A 16,612-nucleotide genomic window follows, 5' to 3' on the forward strand; every position below is an offset into this window, starting at 1 on the left:
TCGACCTTCAAATCAACTCCGCCGTCCCAACCAAAGCTTGGGCTTTGTGCCAGGTCCTAAGGGAATGCTAATGGTGTTAGTAATTGAAAGAAAACATTTCAAGATTTGAAGAATTTGAACACGAAAGTCGCGGCACCCACGAGTGCGTTCTTCACCAAACCACCATCAAATTTCATGATTTTTGGGGTGAAACATGAAGAGGGAAGACCTAGGTGTTGATTGGGAGTGGTACCTTGATCCAATTCGTCGGAAAATTGAACAAAAAAGGCGAGAAACCGCCGGTTTGAAGGCATGGGTCGCACGGGTCAAGGATGACCCGTTTCCTCCTTTTCCCCCGTTCATCACTCTCCCTCCTTTCCCTCCTTTCTTCTCCCTCTGATTGGTCCTCCACTTTCTCTTCTTTCTGGTTGGCCCAACTCGTCCCTCTCTCCTGTTCCGATTGGGCAGCTTTGCCCTTCTCTCCTCTTTTTTTTTTTTTTTTTTTTTTTTTTCTTTTCTTTTCCCCGATGCCTTCCTCTTTCTTTCTTTTCTTCTTCTTTTTCTTCACATACACACACACACACAAACCTTTCAACATCTTTTTATTTTTATTTTCCTTCCCTTACATCCAAGCCATCCATTTCAGATTTCCTTTAATCTGGGCCATCCAAATTTTAATAATAAAATTCATAAAATGCCCAAACTTCAAACTTTAAAATCTTTTTCGTTATAACTCCAAATAACGAACTGTCTGCGCCCACGCTTCTGTAGTGACGAGTACTACGATGATATGTCAAGAAAACAAATCTTAGTTGGCACGACACAATGATTAACCTCGAATAATGTGCGTGCCTCAAAGGGCATTTTCGTAAAATTCTTTATTAAAACTTTAAAAACTCTTAAAATCGGGGACGGGCTGTCACAAATAAGTTTTAGTTATAAAATTTAAATATGCTGACATGTAAATATTTTTTTATTAAAATAATAATGTGAATAAAAACTAAATGATCTTGATAAAAAATTAAAAAAATTAGACCATCTCCAAAGAAAATGTCAAATTTTGAATAAAAAATTTAAATTTTGACAACTTATTGGCACTTTGATATTTTTAAAGTTTTGTTCTCCAACCAATAGTCAAATTAAATTATTATTTTATTATTTTATAAAATAAATTATTAAACTAATTAAAATTTAATAAAGAATATTTAAAGTTTAATCAGTAATCTGTTCACCTTTCTTGATTGAAAAGAAGAAAAAAGTAGGATAATTGCATCGGTCAACTCAATATTAATTATAATAAATAATTAAACTAATTAAAAATTAATAAAATAAAGAAATTATAGTCCATAAAGGCAGTCAGTCATCAGTCGTATCCACAGATTTAAATATCGATATTATCGGCGATATTTCGCCGATAATATCGATTTTTTCGGTCGGCGATATTTTAACTGGTTTCCGTGGGGTTTTCGGCCAAATATCGCGATATTATCGATAATATCGATAATATCGCGATATTTGGAAATTATCGGCGAAATATCCATGGACGGTGGAATCGGAATCCGAGGCGACGTCGGAGAAGAACGCCGGAGACCGTGGGGCGATTCCCGGGCCGGTTTCGTCCCAAAAACCTTGCAAAAACACAAATCTTAACATTAATTTCACAAATATACATCAGATTTCACAAATATACAAACGATTCAAGGCAAGGTGAAGTCGGAGAGATTAGGGTTTAGGGTTTCATGGAATCTCACCTGACGAAGCGGAATACGAACGATCCTTGCTCCGCGGCGCACCTCTGACTTCGCCTGAGCCACGATCAACGGCGATCTCTGTGTGTGTGTGTGTTTGGGAGAAGAGAGATCGAAGAAGATGGATCCAGAAACCCGATCGAAGAAGAAGGATCCAGAAACCAGATCGAAGAAGAAGGATCCAGATCGCGGGAGAGACGAAGACGGAGAGACCGAGGGAGAGACGGAGACGGAGAGACCGAGGCAGAGACGGAGACGGAGAGACCGAGGCAGAGACGGAGACGGAGAGACCGAGGCAGAGATGGAGACGGAGAGACCGAGGGAGAGACGGAGACGGAGAGACCGAGGCAGAGACAGAGACGTAGAGACGGAGATGGCGATGAGGTGGTGTCGCCGTTGATGTGGTGTGGAAGTGAGGGTGTGGGTTGTTCACGGGGAGAAGGAGAGAGTGCAGAGAGTGCAGAGAGTGCAGAGAGTGCAGAGAGTGCAGAGAGGGCGAAGAGGGAGAATGAGGGTTGTTCACGGGGAGAAGGAGAGAGTGCAGAGAGCGATGAGGGGGTGTCGCCGTTTAAGTGGTGTGAAAGTGAGGGTGTGGCGTGTGGGTTGGTTCACGGGGAGAAGGAGAGAGTGCAGAGAGTGCAGAGAGAGAGCACGGTAGAGATGAGAGAGTGAGGGAAAAGAGAGATCTGAGAGAAAAGAGAGACGGTGACACAAAAGCAAGGTGGGCCCTGGGCACACCTATTAAGATCTAAAAATAATTTTAAAAGTAAGATAAATGAAAATACAATTTAAATTGGGGGTGGGTGTAACAATCTACCCCTCTTAAAAGAATTTCGTCTCCGAAATTTAAAATTACTTACTAAACTGAAATACTAGAAAATAGGAAGAAGAATATATGTATAAAGAGAAATCAAGTCCAAATAATTACATCATATTAAAATTTGATTAATTTTTTTTTCAGTTACATATATTCTATATGATAAATTTCTATTTTAAATCAAGTCCAAATAATTACATCATATTAAAATTTGATTATTTTTTTTTCAGTTACATATATTATATATGATAAATTTCTATTTTAAATCAAATCCAAATAATTACATCATATTAAAATTTGATTATTTTTTTTTTCAGTTACATATATTATATATGATTAATTTCTATTTTAAATCAAGTCCAAATAATTACATCATACTAAAATTTGATTAATTTCTTTTCAAGTATCTACTTTTGAACTACTCACCACGTTCATTCTATGTGATGCTAAGTCACTCATGTATCTTACCATACAATGTATAAAGTGTAAAATATTGTACTAATTCATTATATATAAATGATTATGGTGTGTTTAAACTTATTTTATTAATTACTACATATTTTCTACACTTACAATGTTTGCCAGCTTGCTATATAATCAACTTAAATCAGTTAAATCCATCATGCAATGCATTTCCTTCCAATTTTTTGTGATAAACTAATAGATAATTGACTAAATAAACATCCTGCAAAGTTTCAATAAAAATTTCCAAGTTTTTCTTACAATTTCCGTGGTTTCCATGTAATTTTTATCGATATCGATATTTTACCGATATTTCCATCGATATTTCCGTGTTTTCGGACTACCGATATTTCCGATATCACCGATATTTTCTTCCTTGGTCGTATCTCTCTCTCGTGTGTCGCCTACAAATTGAATATTCCCTCGCAATATCCACCCTTCCTCCGCCCTTTCCTCCCTCATTTTACTCTCACTGTAACACGAACATCATCCCAACAACCCCACTTTCGCACGCGCCGCGTGGAGTATCTGATCCGTTCGTAAATTAATCTCTGCAGTAGGATCCACCTCACACGACGCGCCATTCGCGTATCTATATATAGTCGCATACAGACGCTCATTCTATTTGTACAAAGAGAAACAGCTTGGTGTAAGACAGGGACAAGCGAACCAATTGTTCCTCACTCCAATCTATCTATATCTATCCATCCCTCTTCCGGATACGGATTTGGATTTTCGTTTCTGGACGAAGGTTGAGAATTTGAAGCGCGGGAATTGATTCCTGAATTGGGGTTCTTTCGGATTTTGATTTGGTGCGGAAATGAGGCTGAACGGCGAGGTTCTTTCGTGCAACGGCGGGAGAGCAGCAGAGGAGGAGAGTGGAGAAAACGAGAGAGAATTGCATTCGATCGTCAGCGTTGGGATTTCTCAGCCGCCGAAGCTCGTCGTCGGGTACGCCTTGACCTCCAAAAAGAAGAAGAGCTTCTTGCAGCCCAAATTCGTTGGGTTGGCTCGGTATGTTGTATAATACCCACAAATCTTTTCACCATTTGCACACACACACACACACATTCTTATTATGTACACACACACACACACACATTCTTATTATGTACACACACACACACACACACACACACATATATATATATATATATATATAATATGCATGTATATATTTGTATGTATGTGAAATTTTGAAATTTTGAAGCTTTGTGAGTTTTTATTTTGTAGTTTCCTTATATGGGTATCTCTTGTTTTCTAGTTTCAGTTTGTATATCTTGACTTTATGAGCATAAAAGAAGAAACAAAGGAAAAAGAAAGTGCCATTTTTTTGTTGTTGCAGGGGGATATGGATGTTTTTGTCTATATTGTTTTAAGCTTTGGCAATATTGATCAAGGGCAAAGTGTGTTTTGCTTGGCTTTTCCATCCAATCTTCTTCTGTAGTGGGTATCTGGAATCTTGCTGTTTGGTGTCTTTCACTGAGACAAATTTTAAATAGGGGAATATTCCATCACATATACCCTTTTGGGGTTGAGAGGAAGCCGAAGTCAATTCTTGGTGCTTGCTTCTGTTTTCCAAAATTCATAAAAACAGCAACGATTTTCCCACTTCTGTCCTACTTTGAGTACTTATTTACAATCTTGTCCTTCATCCTCTATGTAATTGCATAGATGAATTTGGACTAAGTGGGGTGGACTATTTACCCCTTCTTTTAGGTGCCTTTACATTAGTGGTTGAATGATTTGAATGAAGCTTTAGCTAAACCTGCAATTTGTATGATTGATGGCATTAGGTTAAGATGACATGAGGTTATTTCTTTCGAATATGATCGATGTAAATAAAAAATAAAACAGTTACAGGGGTACAATATATATTTGGAAAATACTGTAATTACTATCAATAAAAGTAGGGTTTTTTTATTTTTATTTACTACTTACCTGTTTGTGTGTCAGATGAGATGGACATTAAACAGGTTTGTCATTGCAGATTGTTAATTGTGCTCGAAAGCCAGACTCTTGACGAGTCGGCAGCCATAATTGTATTTTTTCAAACCTTGTATAAAGTATAGGATTGCAAAAAAAAAAGTATTACCTACATTCTTCGGGTACGTATTAAATTATTTTGAAGAGTTTGAGTTTTTACTCATAATTGTGGCATCATAGTTGAATGAATTTTCTTGATGCCTCCTGCCCTTTCACATCTTTTAAATGGCTCTTCCGTTTGTTGGGTTTAGTTATTTTGTCATTATTATAATGTTTACACCGCTAAACCCAAGCTTTAAAACTGGAGCAACTGTTTGGACACTCGATTTAGTAAAACGTTTCTGGGGTGCAGGAATAAGGGGATTTTCTTCATTGCAATTGATGTAAACAAGCCACTTTCAGATCAAGGACCCTTTGATGTTGTTTTGCATAAGGTAAGTGCTCATATGTTCTTTTAGACCCTTTTGTTCTCACTTGTGACAGTTTTTCCTATTTTAAAAGCTTTTGTTTCTAATTAAAGGCTGCCTCGGGTTGTATGATTTGAATCACTGATCATGCCATTCAATATCCCCTCCCCTTTTGTTTTACTAATTAGTTTGTTCATTGTAGATTGACAAGTATATCGCATATACCATATTAAATACATATATATATATATATATATCTGACAAAACTTTGTTCCTTCCAGTTGTCGGGAAAAGAGTGGTCCGAGGTTATTGAGGTTTGTCCATACAAACTTCAAGATGCTTTCTTGACTTTCTTCCCCTTTTATTGTATTGGAAATGAATTTGTGGTGCTGCATTTTTTGCTGTAAGTACTTATGCATGATATAAAGGGTTGCTTTGTGTTATGCTGGAGTATTAAGTCTGTGAGATGGTTTAAAAAGATGTTATGAATCCAGTGAGTTGGAGACTAGAAGCTCCATTGTCAATTAAAATGCAGGTTTTGAATAGAATTTGTAGATCCTCGGGACCAAGTACAACATACCAATACCTTAGTTTTCTTTTGGTCTATCCTTGATTTATGAAAAGTCAATCTCATCTTCCCCATTGATTAAACCCCCTGGGCAAAGTCCTGGGAATTTAATCGTCTGTCACTTATGTTTACTCAACATGGTTTCATGGTTTGGTAACTGAAGTGCAGTTTATTTATTGAGTATTGTTGTGTCCTTACTTTCCCCATCTGTCCTTCTGTAGGATTACAGACAAAAACATCCAGAAGTAACAGTTCTTGATCCCCCAAATTCAGTAAAAAATCTATACAACCGCCAGTCCATGCTTCAGGAAGTGGCTGATCTGAACTTGTCTGACTGCCATGGTATTTTTTCCTCCTTTACTCTTTATGAAAACTGTGGATAGTATACAGGAAAAGTTGTGGTTAGAGTTTCTAACCAGTTTTCGTTTTGGTTTCTATAGGCAAGGTTGGTGTTCCAAAGCAGTTGATTGTCACTAAAGATCCATCATCTATTCCGAATGAAGTTGATAAAGCTGGGCTAAAATTGCCGCTGGGTACAGTTACTTTATCTGTCTTTTTGTGTGTGTTTTCAGGAGCACTGGTTTTTCTTTTAGTGTTAGGACACTGTTTCCTCCTCTGAATGAAATGGATTATGACATCTACATACCCACGTGATTGGTGGCACAAGGATTCTTGATATGGCCTGGAGATCCTCTGGATTTCCATGGCTAAGGTTATCTTGGTAGAATGTTATGTATAGCCATACTGATTGGCTGGAAGCAGGCTTCTTTGAACAATTGGGTAGGGGAGCTTTGTTGTCAGCTATTGTAGACTGATGAATCGTGACTTCTATACTTCAACTATTGACCTCTGTTTATTTTGTATTTAGTTGTCAAACCGCTGCTTGTGGATGGTATTGCGAAGTCACATGAACTATTTCTTGCTTACGACCAATGCTCCCTCTCAGAACTCGAACCTCCCTTAGTCTTGCAGGAGTTTGTAAATCATGGTATAATGTGGTAACTGGTACTTGATACTATTTCTTTGTTCAACCACGTTGTGGTTCTAATTATACTTTTTCTGCCTCCTGTTTGCCGCATTGTAGGTGGTGTTCTCTTTAAAGTTTATATCGTCGGGGAAGCCATAAAGGTGGTAAGGCGTTTCTCTCTTCCCAATATCACTAAACGTGAACTAGAAAAGCTTGCTGGTGTGTTCCGTTTCCCAAGGGTTTCATGTGCTGCAGCTTCAGCAGATGATGCAGACCTGGACCCTGGTGTTGCTGGTAACATCCGTTAACAATGTTTAATATACTGGTTGTTATGAATAAAGCTTTGTCCCTACTTTCTTCAAACTTTTATGACTTTTCGTGCTGTTTGTAAATGCTGTTTCAATGACAGCTTACTAAAACTACCTTATTGTTCCTTGGACCCCTGATTTAAAATGGCATTATTGCTGCAGAACTTCCTCAACGACCTTTGTTAGAGAACCTTGCGAGGGAGCTCCGCCAACGACTGGTATCTCTCTCTCTCTCTCTCTCTCTCTCTCTCTCTCTCAAGTTTGGCTAATACTATGCTATTGCTCTAGGGCCTTAGGCTATTCAATGTCGATATGATCCGAGAGCATGGGACAAAGGATGTTTTTTATGTCATTGACATCAACTACTTTCCAGGTAAGTACAGTTTGTTCACTTAATCTACTCTATGTTGACAACTGCAAAGTTTCCGTGGTGTGTATTGAAATGTTTTGAACGAATTACAGGTTACGGCAAAATGCCAGACTACGAGCACATGTTTACAGATTTCCTACTAGGCCTTGTGCAAAGCAAGCATAAGAGAATACCCGCTACGTAACCACTGCAAGTACCCACTGTATATGATGTTTCTTGCAGGCAGATGCACGCCTCCTCGGAGTCGGGCATTTCTCGTAAAGGGTCCGACCTGTTGAGTGGTGACACCGCCGCCTCTGACGGAACTGTGTTATAAAGCAAATTCAATAACAGACGACTAAGAGAAGCTACGTCGTCATCTCTTTCCCACTCCCACTTCTCTGTCTCTAGGTTAAGTTTTTGGCTCAATCTTTACATGAATTTTGATAGAAACTGCTCCCGAGTATATTTTGCTTGTACTTTTTTTGTATGTTAGTCGGAATATCTCAGATCATCTAAAAGTTGTTCAAACCGGACACCACCTGAGAGAGTGCCATTATCCTGGACTCTAGAGTCTAAGAAAATCATGGTCACCCACCGTTTTATTTTAACCAACAGTGGAGGCGAAAGTATTACGTACACAAACTACATAGGAAGAGATTTATTTCGCGTATAGCTTCCACCTACTTTATACAATACCATTGGTTGGCATGGCACATATTCTACAAGAATACAAAGCATACTCCTTACAAGGTCACGCTGTGGCCCACAAATACGTACAAACAATATATACATATACACATTATGTACAGTCCGCCGCTGCTTACCAAAACGGACACCACCTGAAAGAAGCACAATAAGCACAACAGCCGTTGTTAGACAAACGCACATTCTAACTCGGTATACAGAACAGATAAAAAAACTCAGCATGACTTGTTCCCGCTCCATAATAATATAGCCATTCACCCGACAATTACTTGGCGAGGTGAACAATATAAGAATGTCGGTATTAAGTGGCTCTGATCCCACCAAACTGGTGTGTGTCGGATGAGAATTTGGGCACCGAGATCCCGAACAAAACCAATCATAGGTTGTCACGAATCAATAGACTTCATATGTCAAACCTCCACTCATGTCGGGCAAGGACCGAATGAGTGCACATGCACACGAGTTTAATTATTCTAAACTAGGTTTAAAGAAACTGGAGATAGAAGAGGAAAATTTTCAAACATCTTACCCGACATAATTTTGGCATAAATTTTCACTAGATGATGCTTGGATAATCAACTTTTGAACTTGCTGCTTAACAGATAAACCATGGTCAACTTCTCTACTGTCTCCAGAAATCAGCGTGCTGTGGTCAATTGCATGTTGAATAGAGCTGGAAGATACAGAGGAACTGGCAGAAAAATCACGTCCAGTAAGTTTACTCTTCATCCGAGCCATGACAACCACAGCAAGCTCATTCAAGACCTCATTAGCATCACCCAATTGATTGACAGCCTACATGGAAAACCAAATAAATGAGCATAACCAAGAACATAATTTTGAAGCATCTTAGGATGAATTTCTGGAATACCTCAAGAAGTTCCCTTTCACGAGCACCTCGTTGAGGTTGGCGAAGCTCTCTATTTTGAGCGGGTTCTTCAGCACCCGCAACAGGAGTAACATTACTATTTCCAAGCATTGACATTTGGGGAACTTCATTGAAGTTGAAGAGACGCCAATTAATGAGAGGATCATGGACAAAGGCCTGAACACAGGTAAACTTAAGAATTAGCTTCCTTACTCAAGGATTTAAAGGAGAATGAATTTAGTGTTGTTCATTCAATAGGGCACCATCAACAGTATCAACAAAACCACACCCACCCACAAGTCCACCCCATTACTTTGAAATTTTAGATGACTATTGCTTGCTGCGAATAGATGCTTTTCAATGGCATAATACAAAGGCCTAGCTATGTACTGATATCTTGACCAGGATGTTATCACCTATGTTGCTGTAAATAATAGTTCATACAACTCTTTGATCAATTCTCCTTGCAGGTTTATTCAGAAAATGCCCCATTGTTATCATAGTCGGCTTGGTGCTGAGTGAAATACTTCAGAATGAATGTATCCTAAATCCTAATAAAATAATGGGTAAAAGACTGTTTACTACCCTCATGTTTCGTGGTTTTCAACATTTAGTACATCAAGTTTTTTTCGTCTCAGATTCATACCTAAAGTGTAAATTTTGGAACAATCTCATATATCCGTTAGTCAAACTGTTAAATCTACCGTTAATTGTGACGTGGCGCCCATGTCGACAATGACTAGGCACCACGTGTCATCCACATTTTTTTTTTCTTGATCACCTACAAGAGTGGGTCGTCAAAAACACAAATAGATTTTCTTCTAATGAGGAAAGGGGATCGTATAACTTGTAAGGATTGCAAAGTTATACCAGGAGAGAGCGTGGCTAATCAACATCGCTTGTTGGTGATGGATGTACATATCAAAAGAGTGAGAAAAAAGAACAAGACTTGGAAGTGCCCAAGGACTAGATGGTGGAATCTAAAAGAAGAAAAACAAGTCATTTTCAAAGAGAAAGTAATCACCCAGTGTGTGTGGGATAGAGAGGGGGAAGCTAACCAAATGTGGGATTCCATGGCTAGTTGTATCCGAAAAGTAGCAAAAGAGGTATTAGGAGAGTCCAAGGGCTTTGCCCCACACCAAAAGGAATCTTGGTGGTGGAATGAGGAGGTACAAACAAAGGTGAAGGCTAAGAAGGAATGTTGTAAAGCCTTATACAAGGATAGGACCGATGAAAATGGTGAAAGGTATAGAAAAACGAAGCAAGAGGCGAAGAAAGCTGTGAGAGAAGCTAAGTTAGCGGCTTATGACGATATGTATAAGCCACTAGATACCAAAGAAGGAGAGTTGGATATCTATAAACTAGCTAGAGCAAGGGAAAAGAAGACAAGGGACCTAAACCAAGTGAGGTGCATCAAGGATGAGGATGGAAAGATTCTTGCTACAAAGAACGCGGTTAAAGACAGATGGAAAGGTTATTTTCATAATCTTTTCAATGAAGGACATGAAAGGAGTGCTTCTTTAGGGGAGTTGAGTAACTCAAAAGAGTGTAGAAACTACTCTTTTTATTGTAGAATCCGGAAGGAAGAAGTGGTTGTAGCTTTGAAGAAGATGAAGCATAGAAAAGCAGTAGGCCCAGACGATATACCAATCGAAGTGTGGAAAGTTTTGGGAGAGACAGGTATAACATGGCTCACTGACCTTTTCAATAGGATTTTGAAAACGAAGAAGATGCCAAATGAGTGGCGAATGAGCACTTTGGTGCCTATCTACAAGAATAAGGGCGATGTACAAAATTGCATGAACTATAGGGGTATTAAGCTAATGAGTCATACAATGAAGCTCTTGGAGAGAGTCATTGAGCATAGATTGAGGCAAGAGACACGGGTTTCGGACAACCAATTCGGGTTCATGCCAGGGCGCTCAACCATGGAGGCAATCTATCTCTTACGAAGATTGATGGAAAGATATAGAAATGGGAAAAAGGATTTACACATGGTCTTTATAGATTTGGAAAAAGCGTATGATAGGGTCCCAAGAGACATTCTTTGGAGGATTTTAGAGAAGAAAGGAGTACGAGTAGCATATATCCAAGCTATACAGGATATGTATGAAGGAGCAAAGACTGCCGTAAGAACTCATGAAGGACAAACCGAAAGCTTTCCCATAACTGTAGGATTACATCAAGGCTCATCCTTAAGTCCTTACCTTTTTGCGTTGGTAATGGATGAGTTAACAGGACATATTCAAGATGATATTCCTTGGTGTATGCTTTTCGCAGACGATATAGTGTTGATAGATGAAACTCAGGAAGGGGTAAATGCAAAGCTTAACCTTTGGAGAGAAGTGTTGGAATCTAAAGGTCTTCGCCTAAGCCGATCAAAGACAGAATATATGGAGCGCAAGTTCAGTGCAAATGGAGGCCAAAACGAGTTAGGGGTGAGGATCGGAGATCAAGAAATACCAAAGAGCGACCGTTTTTGTTACCTAGGATCTATCTTGCAAAAGAACGGAGAATTAGATGGAGATCTCAACCATAGAATACAAGCTGGATGGATGAAGTGGAAGAGTGCATCCGGCGTGTTGTGTGACCGCCGTATGCCACTGAAGCTCAAGGGAAAATTTAATAGGACGGCAATAAGGCCGGCGATGCTGTATGGCACAGAATGTTGGGCGGTGAAGCATCAACACGTACACAAAATGGGTGTAGCGGAGATGAGGATGCTTCGTTGGATGTGTGGGCACACGAGAAAGGATAAGATTAGGAATGAGGATATCCGGGGTAAAGTAGGAGTAGCCGAAATTGAAGGAAAGATGAGAGAAAATCGGTTACGGTGGTTTGGACATGTGCAAAGAAGGCCTACTGACGTTCCGATTAGAAGATGCGACTATGGGACAGAGGTTCAGGGCCGAAGGGGTAGAGGAAGACCTAGGAAAACTTTGGAAGAGACCCTAAGAAAAGACTTAGAGTACTTGGATCTAACGGAGGACATGACACAGGACAGAACACAATGGCGTTCTAAGATTCATATAGCCGATCCCACTCAGTGACTTGGATTTTTCAAGTCTCCAACCGAGAAGTTTTCCTCACTCGGGAAATTAAGGGAACACTACCTCAACCTACATGCTCCACTCACAAAGCTTCAACATACAAGCTTCAACAAAAGAAAATTCAAAGAACTTAGCGAAGAAGGCTTTGGTGCATTTAACACAATACGTTGAAATGAAGGAAAGTTTATTTATTGATATCCCCGATAAGTTACAAATATGTACATATACTTGAGTCAAAATAAACAAACAAGAGGGAGCCTTCACAAAGGTTGCTTAGGAGAAGTCTCAGCAGTCGGTAGAGCCCCAGAAAGAGAAGGCACCAGAGGGGGATCATTTGGAGCCTCAGTACTGGACAAAACCCTAGAAGGAGGAGGCATCAGAGGTTGATCATTTGGAGCTTCATTACGCGGTACAGCCCCAGAAGACGAAGGCAATAAATGCCTTTGGAACAAACCCACAAATCTCTGATGATCAAGTAAAACCTGACCATCAGATTCCTTCATCTGGTCAAGCTTCTTCTTCATGTTTGTAGCATAGTCACGTGCGAGCCGGTGCAACTGTTTATTCTCATGCTTGAGCCCTCTAATCTCCTGTTTGAGACTCATCACTTCAGCCGCCAATGATTCAACTTGGCAGGTTCGAGCAAATAGGCGTTGGGCCATATTAGACAGAACCTGCACACTGAACACTGAGAGCCAGAGAATCCTTAACAGCTAACTCATCAGACCGTTTGGAAAGTAGTCTGTTATCTTTGGGAGTGAGAAGATTCCTGGCCACTACCGCAGCGGTCATATCATTCTTCATCACGGAATCCCCAACGGTAAGAGGACCAGTAGGGGAGACGAAGGATGGGCGCCATATGTTGTCTGGAGAAGGCGGGGCTGCCTCTTCAACAAGGTTCAAGTCAAAACGACGGTCGGAGGGGCCAAACATTTTCAAAGGTGTTGAAGAGAGAAGAGGTCGGACAAATCAAGATCTTAGAAGTGCAAGAATGGAGCTTCTACTGGTGGATATTCAAGTGTGCTTTGGAACTTAATGTCAGCCCCTATAAAAATCTGCACTCGACGAAGCTTCAAAAATCGAAGAGGCGCCTGCTCAGAAATCGAAGAGGCGTTTGCTTTCTCAAAAGCTGGGCTGCTCAGAGACCACGAGGGTCGATCTCAGAAATCGAAGAGGCGTTTGCTTTCTCAAAAGCTGGGCTGCTCAGAGACCACGAGGGCCGATCTCAGAAATCGAAGAGGCACCTACTTTTCCAGCCTTGTCAGCACCTGTCACACGCACACTCAGCTTTGCGGAAATTATGGGCATTCTGTCGAAGATTTCTGGCGAAGTAGAAAGCACATGAATCGTACTGTTCAATCACCCACTTCCCACACACAACAGTAACTCATGGGTACCACAGATAACTTTGCCAAAGTTCTTTGACAAAGTTGAGACACGTGAAGCTTGCAGCTCCCGCTACATCGCTTTGACCAAGAAGGGTAAAAGAATTGCAAAGAAACAACACTAACAAAGTTTAGACACATAAATTTTGAAGGTCTAGCTACCATATTATTATCCACAAGGGTAAAGGAACAATACCACTGCTGGATAATTGGAAAGTCCCGGTGTGTCAACCTCTGTGCTTCGTGGCAAGGTAGACTAGCAAACATGCCCAACCTTTACTCACATTCGAGAAAACACTCCCAACATGATTGCTTGCCCCAAAATTGAAGAAGCACCGCCCTCCGAATCTTGAGAGCCAGACTCCCAACATGATTACTTTCTCAAAAATCGAAGAGAGAGTAAAGGAACAGTACCACTGCTGGATAATTAGAAAGTCCATGTGTGTCAACCTTTGTGCTTCGTGGCAAGGTAGACTAGCAAACATGCCCAACCTTTACTCACATTCGAGAAAACACTCCCAACAAGATTGCTTGCTCCAAAATCGAAGAGGCACCGCCCTCCGAATCTCGAGAGCCAGACTCCCAACATGATTACTTTCTCAAAAATCGAAGAGAGGGTAAAGGAACAGTACCACTGCTGGATAATTGGAAAGTCCCTGTGTGTCAACCTCTGTGCTTCGTGGCAAGGTAGACTAGCAAACATGCCCAACCTTTACTCACATTCGAGAAAACACTCCCAACAAGATTGCTTGCTCCAAAATCGAAGAGGCACCGCCCTCCAAATCTCGAGAGCCAGACTCCCAACATGATTACTTTCTCAAAAATCGAAGAGACACCGCTCTCCGAATCTCGAGAGCCAGACCCCCAGCAGGATTGCTTTCTCAAAAATCGAAGAGGCATCATTCTCCGAATCTCGAGAGCCAGATTCCCGACAGGATTGCTTGTTCGAAAACCGAAGAGGCACCACTTTCCCAACTTCAAGAGCTGGATCTCCTTGGATAAAGCTTGTCTGTAATCTTCACACGCAACATCAGCTTTCCAGATACCACAGACCACTTTTTCAAAGTGCTCTGACAAAGTTAAAACATGTGAAGCTGGCAGCTCCCACTACCGTGTTATGACCAAGCAGGGTAAAGGAATAGCATTATTACTTGATGTTAGGGAGACTCCTATATATGTTGACCTTCATCCCTAACGGACAGGCAGACCTGCAAAAATGCTCAACCCTTTCTCTTATTTGAGAGGGCACTCCCAACGAAGCCTTTCGAAATATTCAGCTTTCTTTCCCCCCGATAATACCTCTGTAAACAAGCTATACTAGAGCAAGAATATCTCATATCATCAGGGTTAAAAGCAAGAGTATCCCATATCATGTTTTTTCCCTGTCTTTTCCTTTGGCCTTGTTCTTACCTGCAAGACAAGGAGAAAGAGAGCAATCAGTCAGCACTTGGAATCAAGCTTCCAGCCAGGAACTGACTGCCTGGAACCCCTTACCTGATTACTTACCTGGCATTGCTCTCGAGTACTCATCTTCAACATCTTATGCTTCCAGGGAAGATACCGCATCTGCCTGAGGAACAGATAGGGCAAGTGAGAAGGATACAAGGAAGCATGTGGAGACAAGCGTAACAGCACACGTGCCGATACATCCACTACTCTGTCAAAAGCAAAAGTATCCCATATCAGCAAGGTCGAACGTACTCTAGATTTGATGGACTTGTTTTGACCCTCAAATTCTTCAGTCAGCCTTATACTCTGGAGGAAACCAGAAAACCCTCCAGCCCGGTTTAAGAATAAGCCTGTGGAAAGTTACTTCTTCAAAAGCAAAAGTATCCCATATCATTTCTTCTCATTTTTCTTCTCTTTATCCTTCATGCTGCCTGCAAGATAGGGAGAATATGAACAATCAGCCGGAGCTCTGATTGCTTACCTTGTCTGTCACCTCTTTCAGCAGATCCCCTAGCCCGACGACTTGGGGGACTCCTACTACATGGTTTGTATCGCGTTTGACCAAGCCTGAAACTACAAGTAAGCTTCAAGTGAAATTGATACGTTACCTTGTGCATCTCCACCAGTTACAGATACCACCCCTGGATGGAGGAAGAGTACTTCCAGAGAAGATGCCACATCTACCTATGAGACAGATAAGACAAGTCAAGACGATACCACACTCCGGTACTTAGAAGTTTCGTGGTTACGAGATCATTCTCCCACAATATTTCCTAATGTCATTTGTACTAAATCATTCACTTGTACTCACTAAATGAGAGGTTGAACCTATGTACTTGTGTAAACCCTTCACAATTAATGAGAACTCCTCTATTCCGTGGACGTAGCCAATCTGGGTGAACCACGTACATCTTGTGTTTGCTTTCCTATCTCTATCCATTTATATACTTATCCACACTAATGACCGGAACAATCTAGAGAAGATCACAAAAAGTGACCGTTTTCGCTACCTAGGATCTATCTTGCAAGAGAACGGAGAATTAGATGGAGATCTCAACCATAAAATACAAGCTGGATGGATGAAGTGTAAGAGTGCACCCGGCGTGTTGTGTGACCGTCGTAGGCCACTGAAGCTCAAGGGAAAATTTTATAGGACGGCAATAAGGCCAGCGATGTTGTATGGCACAGAATGTTGGGCGGTGAAGCATCAACACGCACACAAAATGGGTGTAGCGGAGATGAGGATGCTTCGTGGGATGTATGGGCACACGAGAAAGGATAAGATTGGGAATGAGGATATCCGAGGTAAAGTAGGAGTAGCCAAAATTGAAGGAAATATGAGAGAAAATCGGTTCCGGTGGTTTGGACATGTGCAAAGAAGGCCTACTGACGCTCCGGTTCAAAAATGTGACTACGGGACAGAGGTTCAGGGCCGAAGGGGTAGAGGAAGACCTAGGAAAACTTTGGAAGAGACCCTAAGAAAAGACTTGAGTACTTGGATCTAACGGAGGACATGATACAAAACCGAGCGCAATGGCGTTCTAGGATTCATATAGCCGAC

The 16,612-nt window shown here is 40.8% G+C and overlaps 2 protein-coding genes across 10 annotated transcripts in view; one reads left to right on the plus strand and one right to left on the minus strand.

Moving 5' to 3' along the window:
* Positions 1–3,621: 3,621 nt before the first annotated feature.
* LOC126621731 (inositol-tetrakisphosphate 1-kinase 3-like) lies at positions 3,622–8,122 on the plus strand. 4 transcript variants are annotated; one of them, XM_050290308.1, is made up of 10 exons: positions 3,622–4,020; positions 5,345–5,426; positions 5,681–5,713; positions 6,189–6,309; positions 6,408–6,500; positions 6,836–6,955; positions 7,052–7,228; positions 7,405–7,460; positions 7,531–7,615; positions 7,705–8,122. In XM_050290308.1, exons 1-10 carry the CDS (start codon positions 3,827–3,829, stop codon positions 7,794–7,796), a joined length of 1,053 nt encoding a protein of 350 aa, XP_050146265.1. In that variant the 5' UTR covers positions 3,622–3,826; the 3' UTR covers positions 7,797–8,122. The 4 variants fall into 4 exon arrangements, with proteins under 4 accessions (XP_050146265.1, XP_050146266.1, XP_050146267.1 ...); XM_050290310.1 differs by having other exon boundaries at positions 3,878–5,114; XM_050290309.1 differs by lacking the exon at positions 5,681–5,713 and having other exon boundaries at positions 3,623–4,020.
* A 45-nt stretch (positions 8,123–8,167) lies between these two features.
* The window catches only part of LOC126621730 (serine/threonine-protein kinase TOR-like), a 39,705-nt gene continuing 31,260 nt past the window's right edge, over positions 8,168–16,612 (minus strand). For 2 of the 6 annotated variants that reach the window (XM_050290305.1, XM_050290304.1), the window contains exons 54-56: positions 9,171–9,344; positions 8,829–9,094; positions 8,168–8,433 (exon numbers count right to left, since the gene is read on the minus strand). In XM_050290305.1, the coding sequence (XP_050146262.1) occupies positions 8,415–8,433; positions 8,829–9,094; positions 9,171–9,344 (459 nt within the window). In that variant the 3' untranslated portion in view covers positions 8,168–8,414. Of the gene's footprint in view, positions 8,434–8,828; positions 9,095–9,170; positions 9,345–14,717; positions 15,013–15,108; positions 15,483–15,659; positions 15,736–16,612 lie in introns of those variants that run through there. The other 4 variants (XR_007623178.1, XR_007623177.1, XR_007623176.1 and 1 more) reach the window with 4 other exon arrangements.

This window comes from Malus sylvestris, chromosome 5 (assembly GCF_916048215.2).
Source record: "Malus sylvestris chromosome 5, drMalSylv7.2, whole genome shotgun sequence".
NCBI lineage: Eukaryota > Viridiplantae > Streptophyta > Magnoliopsida > Rosales > Rosaceae > Malus > Malus sylvestris.

What these genes read in the sequence shown, in the direction of transcription:
- LOC126621731 (XM_050290308.1), top strand. Translation starts at nt 3,827, where the DNA reads ATGAGGCTGAACGGCGAGGTTCTTTCGTGCAACGGCGGGAGAGCAGCA. An exon ending in CCTGGACCCTGGTGTTGCTG is followed by an intron (nt 7,229 to 7,404) that starts GTAACATCCGTT and finishes TTATTGCTGCAG; the next exon opens with AACTTCCTCAACGACCTTTG. An exon ending in TGACATCAACTACTTTCCAG is followed by an intron (nt 7,616 to 7,704) that starts GTAAGTACAGTT and finishes AACGAATTACAG; the next exon opens with GTTACGGCAAAATGCCAGAC.